Source organism: Pempheris klunzingeri, chromosome 6 (genome assembly GCF_042242105.1).
Source record: "Pempheris klunzingeri isolate RE-2024b chromosome 6, fPemKlu1.hap1, whole genome shotgun sequence".
Taxonomy (NCBI): domain Eukaryota; kingdom Metazoa; phylum Chordata; class Actinopteri; order Acropomatiformes; family Pempheridae; genus Pempheris; species Pempheris klunzingeri.
The window spans coordinates 11453778-11472196 of NC_092017.1; the positions used below are offsets into that span (position 1 = coordinate 11453778).

An 18419-nucleotide genomic window follows, 5' to 3' on the forward strand; every position below is an offset into this window, starting at 1 on the left:
TCCTCCCCCAACGCCCCCCATCCCCTATTCTGAAGGCCCCCCCCACCAACGCCGGCCTACAGGAAACAGCCACAGAGGCAGAGACAGGAGGGAAGAAAACAATCCAATGAGGTGCTGAGGAGGGGACAGCGGGGGCGGGGCTGGGGTGGCGGAGGGGTCGGGGTCTTAGGTTTGGCTGTTTAACACAAAAGAGGCTGGAATGCAAAGAGTTAATCCGTTCGGGGGTCTCTCTTCCGCAAACAAAGGGACAGGCCTCCAGACAAAGGTTGAGGGAGGGGGAGCGAAGGGTGAGGGATGAGGGAGGTTGGTGGCTTTCCTACCATCTGGAGCTTTTGTTTTGGGGGAGGCTGCAGGGTGGAGGAGGGGGGTGAGGGGGTGGCGTAGGGGTGGACAGGGGACTCCGCCCCTCTCCTACCCCCACAGCCAACCCCCGGACCCCACCCCCAGTGAGTCTCAATGTCCACGTGCTGCGTGGCCCAGACAGACGCCCCTCAGCTAGGTCATACTACAGTGGAGCCCTGCCCCGCTCAGTCTGGCTAATCAGCAGCCTGCTCTTTGACTGCGCGCACACAAACACACACACACACACACACACACACACACACACACGGTCATCTCCCACTGTGCTAAAATGTATCAATATAGCCAGAACACACACTATAAGCACTTTCCCTTTCTATTCGCACTCTCTCTCACAAACACACACACACTTGGCCAGGCTCCCTGAGCCCTCTTATTGGTTCGGACAGAGGCGAGAGCAAACTTACGCCGCATTGTATGTTTGTGTATGTCATTCTGTCAGTATTACTGGTAGCTGTCCAATTGAGAACTGTCAGGTTGAGAGAAACCAGGCTCTTTAAGGACCATTATGAACCGTGTCAACAGGCTGCACAATTACAACACACACTGGGGCCACAGAGGATGAATGAACGAAGCCGCATGTCCGGGTTTATTACACAGGGCCGGCCAGGGGGCTTTGGGGATGAGCAGGATAGCATGAATGACAAACAAAGCGGGCCCTGTCAGACCTCTTATCCTGGCTGTCTTTGCCTCTCGTGCTGCCTTGCAGAGAATTCAGCCTCTCAACCTCCCTGCCTGTTTGCCTGCTTGATTCTTTGTCTGCATCCTTTCCAGCTGCCCAGCTTCCCCCTTAGAGCCCGTCTGCTCCCCTCTTTGCCTTAAAAGTTGGATTTTCTAGCTCTTGGCCTGACAATTGAAAAGAGGGAATCCTACATTTGGGTGTTCCCATTCCCTTTAACTCAGACATGGAGAAAAACAGTGTGCACGTTGGGCACTCAGCCCACTGACCCTGTTCTTCTAGCCAGACAGAAAACACTGTCCTCTATTTATCTGGCATTAAGAGATCTGACAGATTTGTTTTAAGGCACAGAAAGAAAAGGAGAATAACACACGTCAGAGCATTGTTCTGTTAAAAGCGTCAGGTTAGAAAAGTCTTTAAATCTTGACGATGGAGTAAATGTTTAGAGTGGGAGAGTTGAAGGGGAGTTGAGGCAGAACAGACACGTGGCACAGATGCTGCAAGGCGCTGACAGGTGTGTGCCAGTGTCCTAAAAACAACTGGAAGTTAGTTGTTATAGTTTGGCTCGTGGATTTGGACTGCTCACCAACACTGTTAGCAACTGCAGCAGCACGTAGCTGCAATTAAACTACTTTAAACTACTTAGCACCCGATGGTAGCAACCTTTCCTTAAAAATGGCACGCCATCTCAGAATCACGACTCAGTCAAGACAACTTTTTTAGGATATCATTATTGTTATACACAGATCCATGCTATTTAAATATATATATAAAAGACGCTATTTATAATTTTAAAACTTGCCTGAGAATCACTGGGTTTTTGAGTTTTCTTGAGTATCAGTGTAATCCAGCGATAGCTGTCAGTATGTCCATGGGTACATTTCCAACCACAACTGCTGGTAGCTAATTCGGCATACTTACAATTGTGCAAATTTACCAAAATGTTAAGAAATATAAGCTAAAATGATAGCCCACAGCATAACTTAACATTATACTTCCTGTTTTGTGAGGATTTGCCTCTGATTTTGACCTTGATTAGACAGTTCACACTTCAACGTGAGGTTTGAACAAAAAAAAACTGATCAGTTTAAATAACAGAGCAAAGCAAGTTAGCTCACTTGTCAATCAGAGGGACGCCAGGAGTACAGCACTTAAACATGTGTGAGATGATGCACTTAGCATTCCCTGCAATTACTGTCCCTCTCCACCCCTGCACATTCTTACAGACCATCAAGAGTACTTTCACAGTATGAATGTGAGCTGTTGAAAAAACGTGTGTGTGTGTGTGTGTGTGTGTGTGTGTGTGTGTGTGTGGTCAAGAGAGCGAGAGGATCAACGTATACATACCACCACCATGAGTGTAAAAATCCTGGAGGTTCCCCAAGTGTGATGTTCTTCTCCCATCGGATCTGAGAGGAAGACAGGAGTAAAGGAGATGAGTGAGAAAATGGAAGAGGGAAATGAAAAATTAGAAACAGCAGCATGTTTTATGCATAATGGAATCATTTTGCTCAACTGTCCTTCCAACTTTAGACAGATGGAGCGATAGTCAAACAGAAAAATAGGCCAGCGGGCAACGCAATGAAGTGCAGTGCAGTGCGGAGTTTGTGGATAAGAAACTGTGACTGTCTTGAAGCAGCGGCCCTCTCCACTGCCCTCACAAACCAGCAGAGCTCCTGCCTGTATCTGGACACCGAGATAAGATCCAGTGGCAGATAGCACAGACTCTGCCTGCTTCACACACTCCCACTGACATGACTCTACGCACACAAAAACACACACGTTCGCAGAATACATACATGATTCACCAAATTCCGTGAGGGCAGCAGCAATATTTGTCTATATATACATATGTGTGTGTGTGTGTGTGTGTGTGTGTGTGTGTGTGTGTGTGTAGAAAAATACATCCAAGCTTCAGATTTCTATTTAGGTGTCTATTCTATAGATTTCCCAAGTGCAGTTTATAGTGATGTGATGTGTTGTATGTGGGTTGGGCCTGTTGATTTAATGCTGCTAAAGAGCTGAGAGCTGCACTGTGCAGGAGAGCATAGAGTGGCAAAGTCCTCTCGGGGACAGAAGTGTATTGTGTGCATACTATAAATATGAGTGTGCATGTATGTGTGTGTGTGTGTGTGTGTGTGTGTGTGTGTGTGTGTGCTCCTCACTGAAGGGGAACAGAGGCTAATTGAGGCAGGAGAGTCCAGGTGATAGCGTTCTCATTAGACCGCACTGAACAGGTGTGTGTGTGTGTGTGTGTGTGTGTGTGTGTGTCTTCAGTCTACCTTTGAGGATAGAAGCCGCTCATCTATTGAAACATTGCTGTGTGTTTTCCTGTGTGTGCATGTGTGTGTGTGCATGACAAAGAGACTGTGAGGTACATAGTTGCAGAGATTGAGAAATTTCAATGCGTTGCAAAGAAAACATCTTCACCCCTTAAATAACACGTATAGTATAACAACCCAGTAAAGAAATAAAACAGAAGCAAACTGAGAAACACATTCACCAATTTGACAACACATGTGCAGCATAAAGAAACACACTGCAGATACAGAAAACAGAGTCAAACAGAGACGTGCTGCAAATTGTACAAAACACACAAGTACAAAAACGTCACAACCCAGTGGAGGCTTATGGGGAGAGCTGAGCGTGACATCCTGAAGACAATAAAAACAAAGTTTACTTCAGTTTTAAAGTTCTATTCTATGGTTCATACGTTACTGAAGACTATTGGCTTTTCAACCCTCCACCTGAGCTGCGGTAATTCATCAAGTAATTGATTACATGAAAATATTCTATGGCTTCAGCTTGTCAAATGTGAAGATTTGATGCTTTTGTGATTTGTGTAAGTTAACTGCATCTTTTGAGGTTTTGGACTATTAGCCTAACAAAGACTATAAAAGAAGCTATTTGAATACATCGTCTTTGGTTATTCAACATTATAATGGGCATTTTTTACTATTGAACACAATGGATTATTGATTGATCAGAACTAATTGGCAGATGAAAATAGCCACATCTCTTCATTTTGAAGTACAGTTCACAATGTCCAGTCACAAACTTTCAGACCTCGTTCTGATGTCTCCAATTTGCAGCATGTTAGTTTGAATTTTTGATGCCCTGTTGATGTTTTCTAAAATGTATTTCTCAGTTTGCTTGTATTTAATCTATTTGCAGCTTTTTTTTCCTTAATGGCACGAATGTGTTAAATAACAGTGACTGTATTATAATTTGTTTGTGTTTTCTTCTTCTTTGTGCACTGAGCACTCTCGGTCGCTGTAGTGAGGGGAAACAAGCAGGAGAAAAAGGAGGAAACGAGGAGGCTGAAGAGGAGGACACAGAGAGGAACAGAAGAGAAAAGGCAGAGGTACAAAACAAAGGAACACAGGAAAAATCAAAGCAAGGAGAGGGTGATCAGGTGGTGCGTGATTCAAGATCTGGAGAACGTGGAATGAATGCTAACATGGTAACTGAACACTGACTGATGTAGAGGAGTATAACAAATCATGTGTGTTCAAATAGTCGTGAGAAATCCCTCAACACTTAAAAGCCTACTGCTAGAAATACATGAAGGGGAAAAGGTGAAAGGTCAAGCTGCCGTGTTTGCTCGGATATGCACCCATTACTGTGAGTCTAATCCAAATACACTGACTCTGACCATATAAGACAAGTGAATACAAACGATGCTGTGGGTGCAATAAACAAAATCATTAAGCAATATACTGTTGCAGGCGCAACATTTGAGACAACTGGCGTCAAATTGACTTAGCAGTCTTAGCATGCATGCCTTGCGGACATGGATTGTCTGTGTGTGTCTGCGTGTATGTTGTTTTAATCCCTGTCTGTGTAGATGTTGGTTTAATTCCTGTTTGAGGCTGTGTAAGCGTGCGTGGGTCTGTGTGTGCATGTGCCTCTGGTTGCCTGCGACCCAGAACTTCACCCTTTTCCAGCAGCTCACCAATAACACTCAGTCTCTGGGAGGAGATTCACCCAGGAGGGCTCTGAAAAGAGCGAGGCTCTCTGTAGCCCAACCACTTAATCTCTCTGAGCTGCTACCCCATCTTTGCTTCATATTTTAGACGTCCGCTCATGCTTGTTGGCAGCTGGGCCGGCCTCCAGCAGCCCTGCCCGCCCGCCCTGCTGCCTGCCTGCCTGCACACTATAAGGCAACCAATTTCTGTCTGATTGCGTCTGATTGATACATCCACGTAACAGCAATGGTGATTTGGGGCGAGTATCTGTTCTTTCTTTGAGTATTTTTTCTCTACTTTTTCTTTTGATGCATTTTTTCTTCAAATAGCAACAGCATTTTCAACACAACCGGAAGAGATATAACTTTTTTTTTAACAACTAAAGTTGATAATGTTTTGATAACGTACTTTTACAGCAAATTTTATTGCCCAGTGAGACATGAAATAAATAGTTGTGGTTGAAAACAGGCAAACCTCAGAGAAACTCTGTTGCCACTACTCTGAATATCCGGCCCATTAAAGTAATAGTCATGACATTTTAGGAAACATACTTATTCTCACTCTTGCTGAGCGTTACATGAGAAAATCGATACCAGTCTGAAGTCTGTACTGTAAATATGAAGCTGCAGCCAGCAGCCGATTAGCTCAGCTTAGCATACAGACTGGAAAAGACTTGGGAGTCTACATGCACTGATTTTCTGACAACTACAAGGTGAAAGCAAAACACCAGGACGTTAATGTGCCTGATGAGGAAATAGTCCTGGACATGACCCCTGTAAAACCACAACTTCTTACACTTCCATTTTTGTACAGATCAAACAAGCAAGACGTAATGGTTTAACTGTGAGCTTTAGATGCGTTTGTTACATTTAAACTGAGCCAAGCTAGCTGTTTGCCCCAGTGTCCAGTCTTTATGCTGAGCTAAGCTGACAGTAACATATTTACTGTACAGATGCGAGAGTGGTATCAATCTTCTCATCTAACTCTTGACAAGAAAGCTGGGGTATTATAACACGAGTTTTTACAAAATCAGTAATAAAGCTCATTTAAACTTTAAAATCAACTCTCTTACTTTGTCAAAGTCACTGTTCTAGCACTCGTACAGATGATCCGTTGACTGTGCAGCTCATTAGACCTCTAGGTGTGCAGCATGCATGCGTGAGGTAATGTGGGTGCAACAGTATCTCTATGTGACTACATTGAGTTTGCATGATATAATGACAGAAAAAAGATGTCAGTATTAAAGTTGAATGACATAGACCTGCCGTTGCTTGCCATCAAAGCCCTCTCACTGTATTGAGAGAAGCTGAATAAAGCCAGTGGGCTGAGGTGTTGTACAGGAGACGGCCTGGACACGGGACCATTGGCAGGAAGGATGTCCATTAAGGAAGAGGATGCACCACATTACAGACTTTACGTCTTCAACAGCTCAGGGGCCAAATATGAGACTAATAAGTCTAACAGACCAGGGACAAATGGTTGTGTTTGGAAAGATTTCAAATATCAAAAGGTACACTTGATTTAACTTAGCAGGGACTGGCTTCTCTCCTTAAATGTCATGGCAGAAAGTGAGCGACAACACATGATTACAATATGTCAAACTGCTCTAATTATGCAGTGTTTATGATTACAAATTACAGCTAATAATGAAGGGCGGATAATCGTATTAAGTAGCCCAACAAATGCCATGTTTACATTGTCCCAAATTAATAAACGGTCAAAAGAACATTGCTGTTGTTCAGCAACAATACGAAGAAAGTCTTGGCTCACTAATGCATTAATATTGTCATAGTTTTCAGTGTCCAGAGCCTTTAGTAAGATTGCTCAACAGCTGGTTGAACCCAGAACTATTTATAATGTGAATTCTATGCCTGGTCGTACAATAGAGGGGGAATCACAGCCACACTTCAGGCACAGGAAGTCAAAGTGAAAGAACGTCTTACCTCTGACAGGAAGGTCTGTGCTGATTTCTGTGCGCCGACATGCAGCAAATACTCATACACATATAAAGCTAACCTGGAAAACAGAGAGAAAGAGAAAGAGAAAGAAGTCAGTAATGATGATCACATCTTTTACACTGTATGTGCTCCTCATTTCACTCTCAAAAAGAGCACTCATATAAAAGATTATTTCAAAATTTAAAAAAAACAAGCTCATGCTCTCTCCTCATCCCCAAATGTGTCACACTTTATGTTTCATTCCAAGTAGCCCCTCAACTAAAGTCCAACAAATGTGCACAATTGGCAGAAAATCACCACTGTGTCATTTTAGATGGAGCTTGGATAAACAAGATTTTACAGTATGAAGAGCATATACACTGTGGAGGGGTTGTAAATGTGTGATGTAAAGCTCTGCAGCTCTGAGCTAAAGAGCCTCTGTGGCACGCAGCCACATCCCTGTGGTTTTAGGAACTCTGCTGTTGAGGCACAGAGGCTGAAAACAAAACTGTGTAGACACAGAAACATGGACAGAGGAGACGAAAAATATCCTCAGACGTGGCTGAAGTTGGACTCTCAGATGTCACCACGCTGCTTGCTGGATTTATTTCCAAGTGTGGTACACATGTTGATGCCTATCTATCCATCAGAATTGAGGGTGAAATAATGGCCGAATAGCAGACTGTAATTAATTTCTGGTGATGAAAGATTCCCAAACTAACTCACGGGAACATAGCTTTCAAATATTATTGGCTTATCACGTGCAGATAACATGAAACATAACAAGGTGACACAGAGCAACAAGAGCATCCCATTGCAGTTCAATTTCGTACTCTGACGTGTGGAGTCCAGAACTCACATTTAGCTCTGACTTTGTCCATCACACGCAAATACAGCTCAAACATAGGGGTGATGGCAAGAACTGCTGGGAGTCAACCATATGCTAAAACAACACAAAAGCAATGTTGCTACAAGTAGCAAAGGGCAGAGGAGTTTGGTGTTGACTCTCAGTGGGCTTGGTTGTACTAACACGCTTTTTAGATTAGAAGGAGTCACTTGGTTTAGTGTGAGTAATAAAAATATGTCTTAATCAAGCCAAATAAGTCTTTTGGTGCAAAACAATATATTTTGTATGTTGGCATATGCGCTTTCCTCCTGAAATGGCTGGACACAACCGTTACTAAATACAGGTTGTAACATAGAACATAGAAACTGTAGCTGATAGGAGAAATGTGGTGATTACTTTGTTAGCGAGTGCAACACTTGGAACAAAAAACAAATACTTAGCTATAAAGTAATACTAATCATTTCTATGAAACTGGCTTCCTATTATATGATCTTCATGTCATGCCATGCAACTTCTGATAGAGAATTAAATACATTTTAACTTTCACTATGACTGAATTGGAAAAGTCATTGAGTTTGAGTGACGGCTTGATGTAAAGAGTGAAATTAATGTTTTCACATAGCAAATCTGGTTGCCTGGCAACAAGATGACAAGACCCCATAAAGTCACTGCTCCGGGCGACAAAATAGTCCAACACTTAATCCCACGTAAAAGCACAATGTGTCGTCTTAGCACTATTATCATTTATTATTGTGAATTATACAAACAAAATTCAATGTGTTAATCAGTGAGCTTGAGAGGTTCTGGTAGGCACATTTTTGTTATCTTTGGACAGAGTCCTGCTAGCTGTTTCCCCGTTTCCAGTATTATGCTAAGCTACGCTAACTGTCTCCTGGATTTAGCTCAAAATGTACGTACAGACATGAGAATGGTGCCAATCTTCTCATCTAACTCTCAGCACGAAAGCTAATAAGTGCATTTCCCTAATGTTGAACTAGTTTGTTAAACACTTCAGTCTACAATCAGACTGAACAAAGGCCTGTTTTTAACTGAAGAATCAGAAAGACAAAGTTTACAGAAGACTGTGGATTGTTCTGTATCTGATCCATTAAAAACAAACTATCTCCATAGAACAGAGTGTGACCGGATCATTGCTGCCTTTCTTTCAACATCCTTGTTACATGTCATTGTCTTTGCCTTGTTAACTCTGCAAACGCTGATCCCTTAGAGACAAGAAGGGATCAAGACTGCAGCAGCAGAGCCAGACTCAAAACTCAAAAACCTAAAAACAACAATATTGTCTACTTCTGCATCTGCAACAGAACCTGCAGAAAGACATGCATGGACCTCTCAGCCTGACCATCTCAGGACAAGTAACCTTTGCCTCCTACAAGCAACTCATTATTTTTACTACAATGCAGACAAGCCTGAACTTAAATCACAGCCAGCAATCATATGTATGCATTTGTCTCCAGGTCTGAAATAGAGTAGAGGGGAATGTGCGTTGGGACTGTTTTTATGCTGATCACATACATCAAGGCCAGAGCAGACACAGAGTTATGATGTTTGGGTTGATGCTGGATGATACTGAATGAATCAATAATGAGCCGGGCCAGAGTTGAACAACCAGACTCTTTATCTTCTCAAAGATATCACTGAATTTCACTGCAATGTCTTGACAACCATCTGCTAAAACAAAATTATCTGCTACAGCTGGTCCAAACCAGTTTCGACTAGCATTAGACACTTGATGCTATCGCCTCTCCTATTTCTCACTCTTACATCAGATACAACTGTATCAACACCCGTTTCAGATACATATTGTAAACACGCTGTTTAAAATACAATGATTTATAGTTCGACAGAGTTTTTCATTAGCGTGTGTGTTTGTTTGGCGGGGGTGTGGTGACGGAGGGGTGGTCAGTGTTTCTGTAAAGACGCGTCACTACTGAAAGGAGTGCATGTGCAGAGAAGGATTGTGAGAAGCATGAGTCACAAGACAGAGCAAACTGCTTGTTGTAAATGTTTAATATTGATCTCAAATGGAGCAACTGCCCTGGCATCGTTAAGTGAAACTGATCAGTGTTGTGTTTAGGAACAAGTCCATCACGTTTAATTACGCGTTGTGAGGAAAAAAAAACAAAAAACTAAATTGCATTGTGAATTGTTCACATCAGAGGCTTCTATTTACACCAAATGTCTGGGGGAACAGTAGCGTAGTATATTATGCATACTATGATTAAATTTTAGTTTCACATTTTTCATAAAAATGGCAGTTCAACAAAAAGATTTATGTGTAAAATATTAGGAGCACTGTTCATTTCTGTCACAAATTTAGTGTTTTTAGGGAGGAAATTAACTGTAAATAAAATAAAGAAAGAGTTGATTTTTTCAAGTAGTGACTACAGTCTTCTCAGGCTGTGTGCGGAAAGCCTCAAGGCACAGTCCTGGGCTATGAAGCTATTCTGATGTAGTGACCACATGTGGTATGGAAACTGATGGGATCATCACATGATGCACACTGTCCCAAAAAGCATTTTTCCCATACACAACCATTGCAAAAGGTAAAACGATAACAAACCTCCTCAACTCTTTATGATCAATGTGATCCATTTGGTAAAATAACATTTGGAATGTCTCGCTGAGCCGTATGATTAAACAATTTTATTCAATTAATTTATCCTGGGAGCCAACAGGAAGTCCTGGATTCAGCCTAAAGTGCGGACGCGCTATGTGCTCAAAAAAGCACAAGCGTAAGAAACCCCACAGAGGCTTTTTCAGCATATGCGCCCAGAGAGAAACATTCATGAATGAATGACGCACCATCATTCGACGTGGTATGCGGTTCTCTTTAATACGTCCATTATATCCAATGCCAAACCCTCTAAACAATAATGTAAGGCAGCCTCTTGTCTGTTGGGCAAAACCCAGGGCAAAAGAAATCCACATACATCTCACTGCTGCTCATAAACCTTAATAGCTATAATAATCGTGCATGGTAATTATTGAAGCCGACTCAGATGGGAATATAAACATTTCTTCTCTAGTGGAAATTACACAATTGAATATGGCTGATAGATGGTTGAAGTGACAGAGCCATCTATCTTCATTTTAGATCCATCAGCCTGAACAGCTGAGGGGATGTTTAAGTTTCCCGGGTTCTGGGTAAAGTGAGGAGTCCATTGGTGTAAAATGTAAAAATGATGCCCTCTTTGCAGTGTGAAATACCCAGCAGCAGGCGTCAGGTCCTATATACCCCATCCGTTCTGTACAGGATCGAACAGACATTCCCATGAGCACTGCGGCAATGAAATTTTCATGGCAGAGCCCGGTGTGATCTGAGGGGCTCTATGCCCTAGCGATGGGCACCTGCTCCGGCTGCAATGCATTATTTAAAAACACTCATTCAATCCAGGCTTCAGGGGACACCTTTTGTTACTCTGTCAGAAGCAGTAAGTGTAACTCGGCTGAGGAGGAGACTTTTTTGCGCACTGGTGGAGCAGAGCCCGAGGAAGGCCAGGTAGATAAAGGAGACATGGGGGGGTTGTACTGTACAACAGGAGAGCTGTGTCAGAGGGAAAATGAAGGTCAGGGCCTCAACTTCTTCCTATGCGGATCCTGTAAACCTGAATTCCTTCCCTGTGAACTCTGCACTAGTTACACATGTCACTCAGGAATAAAAGATGAGACGCTTACAAGACAAACCACAACCACCCAGGCCACTCCACATCTCGCATTTCCTCCACTGCACATTTCACTCTCTCCTTCATTGGGTGAGATCGGCCAGATGAAAGATGAAATTCAAAACAATAAAGTATGATGATGGTGAAAATGACATGATGAGAGGCAGGAGATCAGTCTGAGTGGGAGGAAGAACATTTGGCCTGTGCTTTGACTGCTGACTGGATATCAAAGTTCATGATATGAAGCTGGTCTCCTGTTTGTTGTCTCACGCTCCCCCTCTTAAGCTACAAGACCATTCGCAACTGTTTTTCCACCATATAGCAAGTTGGTGGGACAAAGACAGAGGCAAAAAAAACAAACTACAACACCATTTCTGATCTTCTTTCCTTGTGCAGCCTAACTTGTTCTTTTCTCCCTGTCCACACATGAAGGAGATCTCTCCCACTGCCTCGTCCCCAGGAAACACACCTGACATTTAGCCCCAGGCTGCCCCATCCAGCCTTCCCTTTCCTTCGCTCGCCTCCAGAGACAGGACCATCTCAGCTGAGTTTAGCCAGCTAAAGCACAGACAGTTAGCAAATTAACTTTCATGTCTTCCCTTCAATAATTCAGCAGCAGAGCAGGGGCAGGGTGAGGTAAGGTGTGCATGGAGGAAGTGATGGAGAAGGATTAAGCAGGGCCTGTTACTGCCTCTGCTTTCACATAAATAATCTACATCTTTCAGAAAAGAATCAAAATGTATAGCATTCATTATTCATTCATTATGAATGTGACCCAAAATATTATTTCTTACATATTAAATATTCATAAAAGCAGTATAGATCTGACACTATAGTGGTGAATGTAGTGATGTATCACTTGAAGGTGAATGAGAGATTCTGTTTGAGACACCTGTGATACTGTGAAGCTGCTCCACTAAAGCTTATTCCCACTGCACACACTGTTTATATTTGCTTGGCTTTGTTATGGCAGTTCCTTTGTCAAAACAAATCAGTGTCAATAGGCGTGTAAACACGCATGGCTTTAGCCATGGGTTAATCCACACACTGTCACACACATGCGTGTACAAACATCCACACACACACACACAAACACACACAAACATTTATTCCTCTCACTGTCTCCCAGCAGAACGCTCGACTCTGTGACGTTACTCATCGACAGGCTCACCTGTGAACACCCTCTGCCCTCAGAGTTCAACTGATGACTTGTTCATTTTCAGCAAAGCTTGGTCGTGACTCACAAAAACAACTTTTCAGCGAGGTTGATAATGTTCTGTGATGAGAGATTATATTGACATGGCGGGCATAGTTTGTTATCAGCAGAGGAGCCTCCCCCAGCAGCTCATGAGGACAATAATAAGGTGTAACTTTATCTTTAGGAACAACACGAGGTCTTGTGTACGTGTTCTCTGTTCAGACAGATGCTTTTCTCTGTATGCTCATAAAAGACGTACACACTTCTCTTCTGTGTGCTCTGTTGTAACTGATTAGAAACTTCAGGCACGTAGACTCAATATTTATACTCTCTCCTTTATTGCAAGTGAGAAAACTAACAAATTTGTGCGGATGCATCCAAAGCAGCTGACTAAAGGCGGCATTAATTGACTGTTGACATATTTGAATGAAAGCACCGTCAGCCAAAGGGTGCCGAGGGTAAATCAAGGGTTTCTTTACTTTTAGTGCAGTGTTTCTGCCTATGTTAGTGCGCAGCTCTTTATGCTTCCTTCAAAAGGCTAAAATGCAGATGGCAGAGCCATCTGTGTAGAATCAAAACCATGCATTCAGACCTGAAGATCCCTATTAAACGGCATGTAAATACGTGGGAGGAGCCAGAGGAGGAGTGGAGGATGTAAAGAACCCCCGTGTTCAAAACAAACTGATTAACTTGAAGTTCTTGAAGTTCTTTTCCCAAACAAATCTAGAAACACTCGAAATCACACAAAAATGTCTGTAAACAAACACGGAGGATTAGGAAACAGCACAGGGAACAGATTTTTTTTTTTTTTTTTTTAGAAACCAAGAGCATGCTTTTAAAAAAAAATGAGATGTTTGATCAAGCTATTGAATATTTTTGTGAATGGCACCTTTAATTAAGATGCCGGATTCATCAGTGCATATTTCAAAGAGGTTCCAGTTACTAAATAATAAGGTGACATTAATATAGAAAGTGCTGTATAACTGCTGTTCACATTAAATTCAATAAAGCTCTATAAAATCGGTGTGGAGTGTAATTAATTTATTTTGTCGCAAGGGCACCAGTTCTTCCTCTACCTGTAATATTATTAATAGCATGTTTTCTTTTTACAAAATGTCTGATCGCAATAATGTCTCCAAAGGCTGCATGAAGAAACACTTCATTCCCCCCACATGCTTGCTACCTGTGATCTCAAGCAAAATCAGGCAACTGAATTCCTCTTGTGTGGCGAGACCTTGGCTGTCTGTGTGAAGGAATCCACACAAGTGTGAAACGTACATGTGACCATTTTTTTCTTAATGCTGTATTTCTGTCTGTACTGTTTGCATTCGAGCCTTGGTTTCAAGGCTTTTGACGGAAATAAAAACGCGCACTGTACACACATGGCTTTGTGCATGGTGCTGTGAATACATTTAAACGCACACTTGAGCTTGTAAATTGGAACATTTTGCGTAGCCTAATGACCTGAGACCTATTGTACAGTATTCAGGTGACTGATAACTGAAGCATTCAATGCTATAAACACAGGAGGATGTGCTGCACTATAGAGGAGCGTTCACTTGCTCATATAAACTTTTGAGCTTTCCAAACCTACCACTGCACATCCGTACACATCAGATTACAAAGAGCGACTGTGCCAAATCTGACAAACTCCTCATTGAAATCAACAGACGATCATCACCTGTGAAAATAAGGGAGGATTGCAGCACAAGGAGCTAATAAAAACACCCAACACTGCAGCACATACACTAAGTTACAAGTCTTTATCACAGCTGTTATTGATTATTCTTTAAGATTCACTCTTTTCTTTGAGTTGAAAAAAAAGTTTTTTTTGGCTGCACGCGTGAGGTTAATCCACAATTTAACTGAAAAGCTCCAGCAGCCGAACATCACTCAAAATCACAGACAGATTGCTAACGAAACCAACCGTACGCTGAAATACTGCATGTGAAAAATGGTAGGAATTTAATGACACAACGCACGCCCCAAAATACTCACAGCATCAAAAGTCACTGCGGGAGCAACACAAACAAGGCAACTCACAAAAATCGAAATACGGTCATCGATACATATTCTCCTCTGCAACTTCTTCCTTGTAGCACCACCTGGTCCGCTGTAACTCACATGCCCTGCCCACACTCTTGTATTGTCTGATTGCTTTCAACTATACAAGGAAAACACTGCTCTGGACAAATTGCATTTTCCTCAAGTCTGTACTACTCTGCCATCAGTCTCTACTTTTCCTTCAACAAGTTTTGAGCATGTGATGTACCTGCGCCACAGTGTTAGTCTGCATCAAAGGAATGATAATATAATGCAAATAGTCTGTGGAACATGAGCAGAATAAATCTCTAACACATTTAATTAGAGCTTATATACAGTAATGTCGGCATTTTACATTTTCTTTGGTATTTCATAACAAAAGTGCTGATTCCAGCCTTACTTTACAAAAAAACAAGAGAATGACAGAGGAATCATATAGTTAATTTATAGTTTATCTAATTAAGTGAGTGCATGAGTTGATAATCAGTCCTCTAAGCAAGAGCTACAGCTGTAACACCGTGTCATACTGTGTGACTGAAGCTGCTTTATTCTGATACAAGTCCATCCAGGGCGCCCTCATTTTAGTATCTGAATATGTAAAGTGCCATATGAATATGTAAATATGAATATGAGCTAATTCGGTGATGCACTGAGGCAGCTGTTGTGAGCTCCACATTTACAAGGTAACATGTGTTGGCCCTGCGGGGCAGGTTAGGGTGACAAGACAGGTGAGGGGAGAGGGCAAGCGGCGTCCATTATGTCTGGACAATACCTATAGGCCTGTGACACACACACACGCACATGAACTAAACTAAATGTATACACAGGTTTAAAGAATATTACATTTACTGTAGAGTTTCTGATATATTGAATAAATGCAAACAAACACACCAGAATAAACAAATTCAAGAATTCTGTTATTAACAAGCAGCCTCAACACAGCAGCATTCATCATTTCCAGATCTCAAAAGACTTGTATTTCTTATTGAGTTAAATTATTAATCCTCCTCCTACACTATCATTCGAAATACATGCTGCCTCTGCACTGATTTCACTCCCAATAACACACGGAACATAATCCACACTCGCTGAACAGCAAAGTGCAACTAAAACCTGTCTAAACGCACAGCATTTAAATAATCTATTGCTTTGGATGTATTGTAAATAAAGTAAAAGGAGCTACGGCACACAAACAGGCGTGAACGCAGCCCAACGTCTGCTGATGGTTCGTATGCAATATTAAAGCATCATATGCTGGTTCAAAGGTCACTCTGCCTGCTGTTCATAAAAACCACATGGGACTGTTTTCATTTAGGATTCACTCCTCCACCTCAACACAGACACAAACACACACACACACACATGCACACACACACACACACAGAGACACGGAGCTGCTCCATTCTCCAATAATCTGATGTGAATTCAGAGGGAAATTAAACGCTAGTGGCACTAGAAGTGCACAAAGTAGCATTCGAGGAAGCTTACACTAAGCACACGAGCAAGCCACGTCTCTAGAAAGCTTAATCAATTGAATATGACACGGCAATGCATCAAAAAATACAGGAGAGTCTCTAAAGAAATTTTGCTTCTATTACGGATGTATGAGGTGCTGTGTAGCAGCACAGCCTCCCAGGACTTGACAGTGTTTTTTAGATTACAATTGTATCTCAGCGGGGATCCCTACTCACTCCTCTAACCTCAAAACTGTTTAGTGCTTAAAAATAGCTAAAGATGATAAAAGACTGCACTGATCTGAAGTGCCGGGATGCGAGGAAGGTCCAAATCTTTGAATAGCCCCACACTGAAATATTGTAAGCAGCATCGAAAAAATCTGCATGAGGAGCAGAGCAGCCTGTGAGGGACATTTAAAAGTTACACTGGCATTTTATCTTTTATTCAAAAGCACGAACATGCACTTATTCACAAATGTGCTTTTATGTGGAGGAAAAAAAAAAAGAAAAAGAAGGAAAATTGAAGACTAAATCTTGCAAGACACAGGATGGGATTGCACCGTATTTTAAGACACAAAACAGTAATTTTTGCAACACAAGCACCAAGAATTAGACGCGGTCAGATATTCATCAGCTGCTCTCATAATAAAAGTCTGCTCCTGTACAAATAACAGCTTCATGTTCGTGGCAGCAAGGCTCTCCTTCGTGTGAGTGGATGCTGAAAAAGTTTACCACCGCTGGATGACTGCTGAATGGGACAAAACTTTTCCCTTCATCGCCAGGTCTGTGTGCGCCCGGCTTTTCTCTCCCCCCCCCCCCACACACACACACACCACACCACACCACACCACCCTAAAAAACACCAACCACACAGTAAAATATCCCGAGCTACATCTCTACTTCTCAAACACAGAACAATTCACACACCCGGCAGCTTTCACACCTAAAGTTTGCAAGAGGCGACCGCGCAGGCAGCCTGCCTGTCGGTCCGTGCAGGGGACGAACATGTTTCACCAGAAATACATTTCAAACGCTACTTTAGACGCTGCAGAAGCGTCCTGCACGCTGCAACGCATCCCGGCATGAAGTACACGGCTGCTCCCGGGAGCAGGCTGAGCAAAACACACAGTGTCAGAGAATGCAAAAGTGCAAACAAGAGGTGAAATTTAAAAAAAAAAAAAAAAAAAGAGGAAAAAAAAAAGAAAAGTTTAAGAGACGCACCTCTAAGGTGGTCGGAGGAGGAGGAGGAGGAGGAGGAGGAGGGGAGGAAAGCGCACGGAGGAGCGCACTTTAGCACAGTACACTCCTTTTAAATTACAGTAGCTAGTTTAGAAAGTTGGACTCCCCTCCTGTGCCCCCCTCGCCCCGCATGATAAGCAGGTAAACTCTTACATATAGCGCACAATCCACTTACTTTTCTCTCGCTTGGCTATCGGAAGGGACGACAGCTCCTTTACCTTTGGCGTACATGCTGGATTCTGTTTTAAGACTTTTGCCCCACTCAACACCTGTCAAAGAAAGCAGCCAGGAAAACGCTCCATCTCCATAGCTACCCCTTTAGTGTTTTTCCTCCCCCCTTCTCCTCCTCCTCCCCCTCCTCCTCCCTCCTCCCTCTCTCTCTCCTCTCCCTCCCTCTCTTTCTCTTCTTCTCTCTTTTTTTTTTTTTTTTACATCTCCAACATTGGCCACAAATCAGGCACAGTTTCTATTGGGGGGACTTGAAACCGTCCTCTGTTGGATTTTTTTTTCTCCCCTCCTCAGCCGCTGTTCCGCAGGCCCGCTCCTCCTCCCTCCGCTGTGCAAGCGGTGGGGGCTCCTTAAAGGGAAACGCACACTTCTTGTTTACTGACCTCAGAAACATGAGGAGAGAAGGGAGGAAGATGGGGAAAGGCATGCCGGGTACAGGCTCTGCATTAAGCGACTAATGCCAGCTCCTTTTGGGAGGCTGGCTATACTCCTTATGTTTTTTTTCCCCCCTTCTCCTAAAAAGACATTCCAGCACTTCAGCTTCAAAGCAGATTTTGGGACTTTGAGTCATCCCGATGAGGACACTAGCATGTTTGCACACATTGGTATGGGCGGTATTATTCCTCACATTTGTTACTGCTTGAACTCATGAAATTACTCTTTCAACATGCTGATTTCTTAGTGCTCTGTGGCAACAGGAAATACGCTAATTCAGTGGTAGGTGTCGTTTTAACATCTTTTCGACAAGCACCTGGATATTTTTTCTTTCCATTAAAAAAAAAT

At 42.6% G+C, this 18419-nt stretch overlaps 1 protein-coding gene across 1 annotated transcript in view; it reads right to left on the bottom strand.

Annotated features, from left to right (window-relative positions):
• Positions 1–17709, bottom strand: part of ssbp4 (single stranded DNA binding protein 4) — an 80418-nt gene extending 62709 nt beyond the window's left edge. Inside the window, exons 1-3 of the mRNA XM_070831705.1 lie at positions 17584–17709; positions 6951–7023; positions 2387–2448 (exon numbers count right to left, since the gene is read on the bottom strand). Of these exons, the coding sequence (XP_070687806.1) occupies positions 2387–2448; positions 6951–7023; positions 17584–17639 (191 nt within the window). The 5' untranslated portion in view covers positions 17640–17709. The remainder of the gene's footprint in view (positions 1–2386; positions 2449–6950; positions 7024–17583) is intronic.
• Positions 17710–18419: the final 710 nt, after the last annotated feature.